The sequence below is a fragment of the Zea mays genome, chromosome 8 (genome assembly GCF_902167145.1).
Source record: "Zea mays cultivar B73 chromosome 8, Zm-B73-REFERENCE-NAM-5.0, whole genome shotgun sequence".
Classification (NCBI taxonomy): domain Eukaryota; kingdom Viridiplantae; phylum Streptophyta; class Magnoliopsida; order Poales; family Poaceae; genus Zea; species Zea mays.
The window spans coordinates 107,629,262-107,641,261 of NC_050103.1; the positions used below are offsets into that span (position 1 = coordinate 107,629,262).

Sequence of the window (12,000 nt, forward strand, 5' to 3'; positions counted from 1 at the left end):
GTCAAGAGCAGTCTAGCATGTCTAACTGCAAACTCTGCTCCTCGCCTATTGACACTCAGGCAAAGGTTTTCGACGATGACAACACATCAATCGGTGACATGATGACATACCGAAGCCTAGCTAAGGTTCTACAGTACCTCATCTTCACCTGACCCGACATTACTTACGCGGTCTAATAGGTGTGCCTTTACATGCGACCCCACAGAGATGTTGGATTATTGTATCTATATCTATGTAATTGGACTTTAGCCCAGCCCACACTCCATCTATATATATTTAGACGTGCCTACTCTGATTTAGGGTTAAGGGGTTTCCAATCTAACACAAATATTGCATGATTTTGAAAAAAAAATCTAAAAATGATAAAAAAAATGTTAAATAACTGAGTTATAGTATATACGAGGAATGATTAATGGAGACACTCTGTAGGTAGAAGAAGAATCTTTTAATGAATGTAGTAAAAATGTAAAATATAATAAAAAGTATAGGTAGTGAAATATATATGGGAGAATATGGCTGGAGATAGTCTTATATACAGACATGGAAATGAACGGTGTGAAATACCGAAATATACAGTTCTATGCTCCTACGTTCCAAACAAAACATACATATTCCGATAGAGGCAAAGCATTTCAGCTTGACAGCAACCTACTATTAGAATTCTAAATACCTAAACCTTCATTTTAAACTTTCACGCTTTCCATCCTTGCCTGGAATCCTAGTCACACCAAGTATGTCTGAAAATGAGGGATGAGTCAAAAGTTAAAAGCTGCATTAGCTAGAAAACCAAAAAAGCAAAATGAAAGAACTGATAATAGAACAGCATGGACATGAGAAAACTAAAGATGTTTTTTTTTTCTTTGCTAGAATACTCACATTAATACATCAAACAAGACAGTGATCTAATATCAAGTAACTTGGGTTGCAAGTTGTAAGTACCAATTTTATGAAGCATCAGAAAGCAAATAAACAAACAGATACAGAGTCCAGTTGGTCCTTAAAAAGTTCTTTTATGAGGACTGATGCAATCATATCACACCACATATAAGGATACAGATATTGTTCATTGGAGCACAGGATATCATCTGGTTTCTGAAAAGCATTTGATTATGACCTAGATTCCAGAGTTATGCCACTGTTTTTTCACATAGTATTACAAGATACACAAACACTGCGAATTATTTATATGGCTACGTTTGCAGACAAAAGCTAAAAGCAATGCATGATGCAAATGTTGTCTTGGGGAATAAGGAATGTCTGGCGTAAGTGTGTGCATCCTGCTATCTAGTTCCTGCATACAAAGTTTCGTTAAGAAACTAAACAGCAGGTCGTCTACTGGTAGTACACGGCTTGATAGACCCAAAGCACCAGTGCAGAGAATGTGTCACATGATTACATGAAGAGTGTCATTGTAATCAAGGCCTCATTTTTGGATTTCCATAAAAAAACGAAATAACTAAATCCCAACAGATTCAAATAAAAGTAACCATCCAGTAAAAACCATCTTCCAGATGCCAGTATATAAGGTCCGGGTCCCACACCAGCATTAGATACTTCCCGGTTTCCACAATAAGCATGGCAAAGATAAAAGCAACTATACAAACATTGTTTAGTTTGCATCATGTACTGAAGAACTACTATACAAGATATCTATGCAAGATCAAAGCAATATTATGGTTACAGCACTCCGTAAGGACATGGGTGCATGCATTGTAATGGCCTGTATATGTAAACTCGTGTACATACCCCTATCCTTCTCCCTTATAATATGAAAGAAAAAATAAATACTGTAGACACCCCCTACAGTAACAACTTATTCAAAAAAATATTATGGTTACAGCCATTAGCATCATTGGCAGCCTGTCCTCCGCTTGGCTCGGCTGGTGTGGTCATATAGGTCAATTAACCAAACAGCAAGAGAGCAGAATTGACATCTTGCAAAAGAAGATGACATCATACCTAAGCGGATGATGCGAAATCGCTGGAAAGTCCATCATTCTCAATGGTGTGCAGGTGAGCCTCTTCGTGTATGATGTCTGCTTCAAGAGAGAGCTTGGCAACTCCTGCAAAATACAAAAACACGTTTATTTATCCCAGTAGATTACATCGGATAATAATTACAACAAATATACTATCCAAACCCCCAAGACCAGCAATACCTTGCCCAGAGCCTTCATCAGAAGCAACAGAAGGCTCGGGTTCAGATTCAGAGTCTCCAGCAAGGCGAAACTCGACAACGGACTTGAAATCCTCCCACGGCTTCACCCAGACTTTTGCTCTGTACAGACTCTTTTTTCCAGCATCAGCTGCCTCCAGTATCAGGTCATGCAGGGTCCCGGTCACAACCTGCCGCTTCGATTTGAGCACCCTAGTGAACTCCAAAGCAGCACCCTGTACAAGAAAATTCTCCAAACGTTATGAAGAACTCAGAAGAAACCCAGCGTGGCCAACCATGCCTCTATATGAGAAACTACAGTTCAACCATTAGATCTGGAAACCGGAACTTTGATTCTAGCAAATCTAGTAAGTCACTCCCCTAGAGCATCTTCAACAAGAAGTACTATATTTGAGTCTTGAAAATTAAAATGAGACCTGATTTGAAGTGTTTAGGGCTAGGAAAACATTTGCAGCTCCAAGAGTTGAGTATTATACCATATTATTAGGAAATAGATCATGTTATTTTGGAAATAAAAAGTTAGAAATAGTATACAAAACAAGTATAGGGCTCTAGCATATGGGGTCCTATATTTAGAACATGAGAGCCCGAGTACTATAATTATTTGATGAATTTTTGTGAAATAGGATCCCTGTTGGAGCAGGTTTTTGGTGTCAGAGTCCTATATTTCAAAATAGGACTCTATTTAGGACTCATGTTGAAGATGAGCATCTCCAAGAGTATGCCCTATAATAATGCCCTATAAATCAAAAAGGGGCTTCAACTCAAATGCTTTAGGGCTCAGAAAACTGCTTACCACCAACAGTAGCGCCCTTTAATTATTAATTAATAGTTTGTTATCGTCCCCGCGAGAATTTTTTTTGGCGCCATCTCTCTAGCTTTATTTTTGTTTCTCCCGTCTTGTTTCTAGAGCCGGTTGACTTAATTCCCCACGCATGCATATATGCTTTCACATTAATTGGCCGGCATGCATCTGCTTTCACATGATGCATTCACGTTTCTTGGCTAGCAATTGGCTTCAGAACGGTGGGCGGAGAAGGTGAGGGCCGAACAGCTGATGACGACAACCGTGGGGAGAATGCGTGGGCCGAGGAGACGACGAGGCCCGACGCTGAGGAGGATGCAGGGAGAAGGCATGGGCGGCGCTGCAAAAGCCGGTGGGGCAAGGAGAAGCTGCTCCAGGCAGCGGGGAGGTGCAGGGCATCGTCGAATAGGGGGCTAGGAGAAGGCACAGTCCTACCTGAGAATGGCGGTGGCGGGACTGCGTTGAGGAAGCCGAGGCAGAGAGTAGTCGTGTGGCGGCGACTGTTCGGCGACGCTTGGGCGTAGATGTGAAACTTCATTCAGTTGTGATCCATTTGAGGCAGCCTGATTTCGATGCCTTATTTGGGACACTTGGCATGCTGCCCTATTATATTTTTATAATAAATTTTAAAATGAGGCACTGTTGAACTTTATTTTTTTCAGATATTGCCTATATTTAAATATAGGACATTTGTTTGAGGCACTCTCATAGATGCTAAGAGCATCTCTAAAAACGTGTCCTATAAAAATGCCATATAATTTAAAAATAAGTTTATTTTATAAGATTTAAGGTACTAACAAAATATTTTGTTCCAATAATAAAGCTCCAAATTTAGATTATAGGACGACTCTATAGTATATTTAAGGAACTTGAGTGAGGGGGTGTTTGGTTTGTAGGGACTAATGTTTAGTCCCTACATTTATTCCATTTTAGTTCCAAAATTACCAAATATAGAAACTAAAACTTTATTTTAGTTTCTATATTTAGCAATTTATAAACTAAAAAGGAATAAAATGAAGGAACTAAACATTAGTCCCTAGAAACCAAACACCCCCTGAGTATCCTATATTATTTTACTAAATTAGTAAATTTTATAAAATGAGGCACTGGTGTGTAAAACCTATATTTTAATTTAAAGTATTATTGGAGATGCTTAAGAGTTGAGACTACGCCAACGGGACATAAGTTTAGGAATTAGGGACCCCTGCAAGTTGATGCAACTGAAGCCCGTTAGCGTCGAATTCATGGACCCAACTTTTCCCCCCTCTCGAGAGTGGAGGTTGATTGACCTAATTGGGTGACCTCACCTCCTAAGTCAATGCAATTCACTCATGGTACATCCAAGAGTCCACGCACCGAAGGAATTGGTATCCACAGGGTGGAGAGACGAGGATGGAGGCGCACACCTGGTTCCTGTTGTGGTAGGCGACGGCGAAGCGCGCGGCGTCCTCGGCCTCGGCCTCGGCCCGCTCGCGGACCGCTGTGAGCACGCCCCTCACGAGGCCGCTCTCGTCCCCGGCGAGGTGGAACCCGGAGACCGCGGCGGCGGAGGCCGCGAGGAGCACCGCGGCGAAGAGAAGGGCGCGGCGAGGCATCGTCATCGTCAGGGTCGCGGGGCACCTCTCCTCCGATCCCGAGCTTAGCTAACCTACTACCATCTGGTTGCCTGGTTGGTTCGCGTCGGCGTGTGGCGCTTGGCTGCTCTGCGCTCCTGCTCGCTTTGCCTCGGGTTCGGGCGGTGCCATGGGCGGGTGGGGCCGTCTTTTTCTATTTTAGCCATTTTTAGGTTTTTTTCATAAATATATCTTTTTTGTTTGATTTTAGGAAATGAACTTTTAGTTGGCGCAGTTGCCATTGGTGCCGACATATATATATAACACACTAGTCGGTTGCCCGTGCATTGCGACGGCTTATAATAATACCCACGTAAACTATCTATCAAAAAAATTTCAAGATTTTTTATTGATTGTCTCCGCTCTCTGTATAATATATTTTTTGATTTGGCTAACTGATGTTATTGTTTACTCCATGCTAATATGTCTTGGTACAACACGACCAATGAAGTGAGCGATTAGAAGAGAGTTCACAACGATTGACTGAATGAACAAAGATTATAAAATACCATAATTCCATCATACAGAGACTAAATAAGAGAAAGTTTGTGAGATCAAGTTTATAAAATAAGTCTCATGAAGTCAAACTTATAAAAAAGATAGATCAAAATATGGAGTGATTGCTAAAGTCAGGCATCAATACAAACTGGATGCGCTCCATATAAATTACGCTACTTCGTAGCAATTACTAACGTTTAAAACCAACAAATAACCTTTCATTTTGTTGTTAGTGTGACAAATCATTGCTGCTCCATCCAATTCAGCAACCTCAAACACCATGTAGTCCATTGTGCCAATGTGGTCTCAGAAACGACCTAATGCTTGCAAGAGCAAAGAACGTCGTGCCGTGCTTGGGTTGTAGCCTCGGCCCGTAGTGCTGGCCCGACCTGACACGATTATTTTTTTTATTTTACAAAAAAACGTATATACCTATATACAATTTATATTCAATATTAAAAACATGTTAGTGTGATGTTCTACTGGTTAGATAGTTTCACCCAGTGTCTCTCGCCCTTCTTCCATCAAGGAATGGGTTCAAACCCACCTCCTGCACCGTTTTTTAACATTTTACGCTGATTTAATTAAATGGATCGACGGGCTAACGGGCTAGCCTGACACAGTTAGCAGGCCGGCATGACGTGCCTATGCCATAGTTGTGGCTCGCGTGCATCTAGCCCGACATGTGTCGGGCGTTGTTACGCTGATTTAATTAAATGGATCGACGGGCTAACGGGCTGGCCTGACACAGTTAGCAGGCCGGCATGACGTGCCTATGCCATAGTTGTGGCTCGCGTGCATCTAGCCCGACACGTGTCGGGCGTTGTTACGCTGATTTAAGTAAATGGATCGACGGGCTAACGGGTTGGCCCGACACAGTTATTCGTTTGGCATCTATAGACGTGCATCGGATTAATTTGAAATAGCTATGAGGGGTTATTTGTAAAAAAAATGACGCATGACGGCCGTTGAAACTGGTGCTTTAAGTATAGTATAGATATAGATGCCACTGTGGCGCCTATATGTTGTTGACGTGGCTAGACCGGTCCCCATGGTCACGTGGTCGGTGGGTCGACGCTAGAGATGTTAATGGGGACCCAATATCCGTTAACCCGTGGGGAATTTCTCTATTAGGGTATGGGTATAGGACAAAAATTGTCCTTATAGGTATGAATATGGGACAAAATCACTATCCATTGGGTAAACGGATATGGATTTAGGAAACAATAATCTGAACTCGATTACCCATGGGTGTTTCATACGTGTACACCTGTCCTGTTTGTATGAATGAGTTGAGGCAAAGCCAGCCACCAAGCCCAGCAAGATAGCGCAACAGGCCCAAGTCCTAGCTCAACAAGGCAACACAGCAAGGCAACTAGCATACTAACAAAAAACAAAACCCTAAAATAACTAGCCATACGCTATGCCCTGCCCAGCCGGTCAACCGCCGCACGCCTGGACGTTGCGCTGGCATTGCACACTGGCGACTTCACCAGCGACAAGGAGCACTGCCGACTGCTAGAAGCCTAGGATGACGGTGACGACCATGGATTCTCATGCGCCAACGAACTCAGATGGTGACCAAGGAAGGTGAACAGACTCAATTTCTCCATTTCTTCTATCGGTCCTGAAGTATTCATTTATTTTCTGATAAATGGATGAATGAATCATGGTTCATGGATGAGTGCTTGTCGATGTGGTGATGTCTGAAATCTGGATAGTTTGTGCTAGCTGTTAGTACCTAGTTATCTCTTAATTGGGGATGGGGACCCATTCGAAACCCGAAACCCGATTGGGGATGGGTATGGGATGAGTTTTGCACCCATGATGGATATAGGGATGGGTATGGGGATGGATCAAACATGATGGGGATGGGTCTGGAATGCTATAACCCGGTGGGGAATTCCCCATTGACATCTCTAGTCGGTGCAGTAGATCTCGGCGCCGACCTAGGTGTGGATTTGACGCCAACCTACTGGCGATAAGAACCCTGGTTCGGTCGCTAGTTCTTTGTATCACATTCATCTACTTATTTCTCATCTTCCGTAGAACAAAAATAAACCAAGATCAGTCACTTCGACCATAAAAACTTGTAATTGATCTATTGTTCCTTGGTGGCAAGATAATCTCCCTCTCTCTTTTATCCTCTTTTGTTGTTTACCCTTTGGTCTTTGATTATTAGGGTTAGGGTTTTTGAATCATTTATAATCTTCGTGTTATCGATTTGTAGGATGTTTAGGCGCGGTAAATCTGTTAATCAAAGGCAAGCGTTGTATAAAATGTATTGCCTAATATTTTCGGTTCTTATAGAACATACCAAATTTTAGGAAGGGTCCTTTGACCGTAACTTCCTTCGACCCGCTGCCTTTGCCAAGGGATGTTATAGTGCCTATTTGTTTTTGTGGTGATCCTTGCAAGGTTGACAAGTCAGAGGATCATGACACCTATCGATAGAGGTATTGGATGTGTGCTAACTATGCATTTGTGCCAACGATTGCTCGACGCGGGATCAATTTAATGGTGAGAATATTTTGTTAAACAGTTATCGGTTTTCATATAAAGTGATGCATGTTTTGTTTTGCTACTAACAATTGCATGTTTCGTAGACTCCTCCACCACTCTGCGATTTTGAATAGTGGATTGACACAGAAATCTTCCAGAAAGACAAGGAGTGGTTGGAAAATCTTAAGAAGTGGGATGCATAGGACAAGAAGAGGATAGACAAAAGATGAGAGCAGCTTGCGGCCAAGCAACAACGGGTAGAAGAGGAGGAAATGAGGTGTGTTGCTGATTATAAGGAGAAGAAGCTTGAGCGTGCACACCATACAAAGGAGGCAATAGAGGATAACCCTGATGCTTTTCACAAGGGAAAGTGGCCCCGTTGCACTCAATCATATAGGTGATTTTATGATGTTATGTAGTATAGTAGTAATGAACTTATTATGGATTCCATAAGAACAATGTTATTTAGTAATGAACTTTTTATTATGGACTCAAATGTAGTTCATTTATTATGGACTTCTTATTGATGGTTATGTTTAATGCATTTTGAAGTGGTTTAGATTTCATGTGTACTCATATTTTTCTTTGCCACTTGAAATAACAAGTTGTTGACTTTAACTAATTGATGAAGAAGACTTAACGCAATTGATATAAATAAATAACAAATACTTGGAATGAAACGTGAGGAATTGTACCAAACATTGGTACAGAAGAGTTGTCTCAACTAAATAACATTGTCCTTACTAGTAGTGCTCCCACATTCCAAATTGTGTGGAGCATTCTCCACGGTATGCTCTAAATGGCTCTTGTGGCTGCGGTGGGGGAGGTGGTGGACCATCATTCTTGTTGTGACAAGGGCAGCAGCAATATGGATCTAGGCATAATTGCACTAGTGGACCACCTCCAGTGTTGTTGTCTTCCTCTTCCTCCTTGTTCCTATTGATGACTTCCCTCTCTAGGTCTAATATCATATTTTGTAGGTAGGATATGTATTCTGCATACGAAAAAATAGGACAGGGATCTATTCACCAACCGGACTGTCGTCATCTGAATCAGCAGCATAGCAAAGGCATAAGGCTCCTCTTCATTCCTAAATTTAGGACTATTTGAGGCAATAAATCCATCTCCAAATTGGACATGTGGTCAGATCGTAGTATCAACCACAACATCAGGAATGTCTCTGCAACATGGACTGATATACAAGAATAAACTCACGGTAATGAAATAAACGAGGTTGGCAATCTCCAAAATGATGATATGGTGCAAAGAAAACTTACTGCAAGGGGTCTATGTCAAAGGGATACCCTCAGGAGACTCTAGCTGAAGGTCATTAGTCCCACAATCATGTCCAGGCTCACTTAATCGGATCATATTGGGTGCGGATTGAGCATCAAGTACGGTAGGCACGACCTCGACACCACGATCATAGTTTTCCTCTTCATAGCGAGAGCCAACTACCAACCGCTGTACCACCACTTCCATGACTTGCTTTTGGGTCTTCATATCTGATCTAACATAACTCTCTCATTCTCGCTAACACTCAATCGGGATGCACGTTGGGTGGAGGACCTATGTTTAGCACCCCATCAACGGTGATCTCGTCAACATCATGCTAACTGATCTTCTCCTTGGTCTTAGCAACCACCTCACTAAAGAAGGGTCTATCATCGAATAGCACGACCACATGTCAATGAACTTAGCATTTCTATAACGATATTGTTCCACAATGCCTCCATGGTATATGCCCAAAAAATTGTCCATCTATTTGAAACACAAATTCAATGTTCACAAACCAATTATGATGGTTAGTGCCTAACCCCATCCATTATGACTAACTAATAACGAATTACTAATACCTAACAACTAACTAACAGATAACTAATAACTAACTAATAGCTAACTAAAAATTAATTACTAACTCACTAATAAAGAGTTACTCATAAAAACTAAATACTAACTATCAAGAAAAAGGGTTGTACCTAAGGTCGCGGTGGAGTAAGGCAAACGATGGCGGTGGAAGTAAGGCGATCTCCTCTCTATAAAAAACATAGTAGTAAGTAAAAAAATTCGGCAATACCTCCCCTACACGGAGAGGTTTCTAAAACCTGCAAATACAAATTCATTTGACGTTCATAACATTGATCACATGAAACACATTCATCAAATTCAAAGCATCACTTTCATCATGTTCACTATCATCACATTGACTACCAAATTAATAACTAAATAACTAGCTATATTTAACAAAATCAACAATTCTACTATTTATCTAGCTACATTTAATAACAAAATATCTAACTATCTAGTTATCTGAATAATAGCTAAATATCTAGCTACATTTAATAACAAAATCAACAATTAACAAAATCAACAACTAAATATTAACAACTAAGTATAACATTTAGCTACATTTATAACTAAACTAAACTAATAACTAACCACCAAATCTACTAGCTAATTACTAATTTTCCAAACTACATAATTTTGCTAAATTCCTAACTAAATTAGTGACTAAATTACCTCACAGAGCTGAGCCGAGGGAGGCACGGCGGCGCCGTGGCATGCGGCGGGGCTGTCGTCCGTGGGGCGACGTCGGGAGGGACACGGTAGGGTTGCAGTCCGAGGGTAGCGTTGCAGCATTGGGTGGCGTGTGGTTGTGGGCTGGGTGGCTGGTGTGGTGCCGCGCGGACGCGTAGCTCGTCGGTGCACGAGCGTGATGGCGTGTCGACATGGGGCAGGGTGGCGGGGGGTGGCGACGATTGGAGGTGGTGGCGGCGAGAGAGCGGAGAGTGAACCAGAGAAGAGGGAAGCCCAGCGGACAAGTATTAAGGGGTCGGCGCTATGGATCTTGGCGTCGGCACCTGTCACGTCACTAAACGAGTCAGCGCCATGGATCTTGGCGCTGACCCACGGGCCACATCAGCATGCACGGGGAGAGGTATGGCCATGTCATCAACATCTAGGCGCCAATTGTATTGGCGCCGATACGTGTTATGTTGGCGCCAATGGCAACGATGCAGGCCAAAGGGTCCAGTTCCTGAAATCAAACCAAAAGGTGCATATTTGTGAAAAAAAACTAAAAGGGTTAAAATAGAAATAAGATGGGCGGGTGGAGTCTAGGCTCGGGGGGGAGCGAAGGGAATAGATACACCGGGTGGTGGGGGTAGGTTGGTGTGGTGCGGACAACGACGCTTGATTCGATTAGAGCCACTAGCGCTTTGGGATTGGGCAGGAGCGGTGGGTTTTGACAAGGAGCCCGGCACGAAGATTGGTTTGTCATTTGCCCCCTTTCAGACTAGTATGGGCGTATGGCCTACCTAGCAGTAGCACAAGTGCACAACACAACGCAAGCGTCCTTATCGAAACACACACAAACACAAACAACGAGAGCATGTCTACGGGCCTGTTTAGCATCAAAGAATTTTTGTTGTTATGATGAAATATCGTGGTATTTGAGAAAACTGAGGTATTGTAAGCTATGAGGTGTTTCATTGGATTTCGTAAACTACAGTGTTTAATACTGCAGCATCCTCAAACCTGTAGTATTTTTGGAGTTTTGAATATTGTACTCACGACCAAAGTTTTGCCAACTGCAGCTCATCACTGTGGCCTCCTGCCCACGCGTCCCTCCTCCCATGTAGTATAAACCATGGTATAAATTGTGTAATCAAACAAGCGACGGTTTCCAAAAAAACTATGATTTTGCTACGATATAAAGAAATTGTGGTGTTTTTGCTACGAACAGTTTATACTATAGTACTTTAAAACTACAGTGTTTAAAATTGTTGCTATCAAATAGGTCCTATGTTGCACATCTGCTCTTTCAGGTATCGTTACTCGCAAGGCCACACACTGACACGCCCACACGCGATCGGGTTGTTGCCTTCGTCTAGGGCGACACCACTGCGTCACAACTCACAATGTTGGGTCCAATGCAATTCAACCCTTTGTCCCCTTCTAGGACATCTGAAGATTCTCGTGAGCTCTAGTCCTGTCGGTGTTTCGGACCCGGGGGGTCCACGAGCCAACCAGTAAATTTGTCGCTGCGTGCCCCTGCCCAGATGGGTTGGCGCGAGATGGAACACAAGGGGAAAACGCGGCTCGTATTATCTCGCACCAGGGGGGTGTGCTCGTAGTAGGGGTTACAAGCGTTCACGAGAGAGAGAGCCTGTTCGTATGCTCCTCCCTCCGCGCGACCCCCTTCCCACCCTCTCGCAGGAAGGGCCTGGACCTCCCTTTTATAGATGCAAGGAGAGGGTCCAGGTGTACAATGGGGGGTGTAGCTTATGCGCTAACGTGTCTGGCAGAGAGGTGCCTGAGCCCTGTGTACATGCCAACGTGGCTGTCGGAGAGGTGCTAGAGCCATGCATATGCGATAACGTGGCCATCGGAGAAGTGCCTGAGCC

At 42.9% G+C, this 12,000-nt stretch overlaps 1 protein-coding gene across 1 annotated transcript; it reads right to left on the reverse strand.

Annotated features, from left to right (window-relative positions):
* Positions 1 to 447: 447 nt before the first annotated feature.
* LOC100273245 (multicystatin) lies at positions 448 to 4,683 on the reverse strand. The gene is made up of 4 exons (NM_001147687.1): positions 4,388 to 4,683; positions 2,160 to 2,391; positions 1,960 to 2,063; positions 448 to 737 (listed from the first exon to the last, which is right to left on the reverse strand). Exons 1-3 carry the CDS (start codon positions 4,580 to 4,582, stop codon positions 1,960 to 1,962), a joined length of 531 nt encoding a protein of 176 aa, NP_001141159.1. The 5' UTR covers positions 4,583 to 4,683; the 3' UTR covers positions 448 to 737.
* Between the last annotated feature and the right edge of the window lie 7,317 nt (positions 4,684 to 12,000).

What these genes read in the sequence shown, in the direction of transcription:
- LOC100273245 (NM_001147687.1), bottom strand. Translation starts at nt 4,582, where the DNA reads ATGACGATGCCTCGCCGCGCCCTTCTCTTCGCCGCGGTGCTCCTCGCG. An exon ending in CCTACCACAACAGGAACCAG is followed by an intron (nt 2,392 to 4,387) that starts GTGTGCGCCTCC and finishes TTTCTTGTACAG; the next exon opens with GGTGCTGCTTTGGAGTTCAC. An exon ending in TGATGAAGGCTCTGGGCAAG is followed by an intron (nt 2,064 to 2,159) that starts GTATTGCTGGTC and finishes TGTATTTTGCAG; the next exon opens with GAGTTGCCAAGCTCTCTCTT.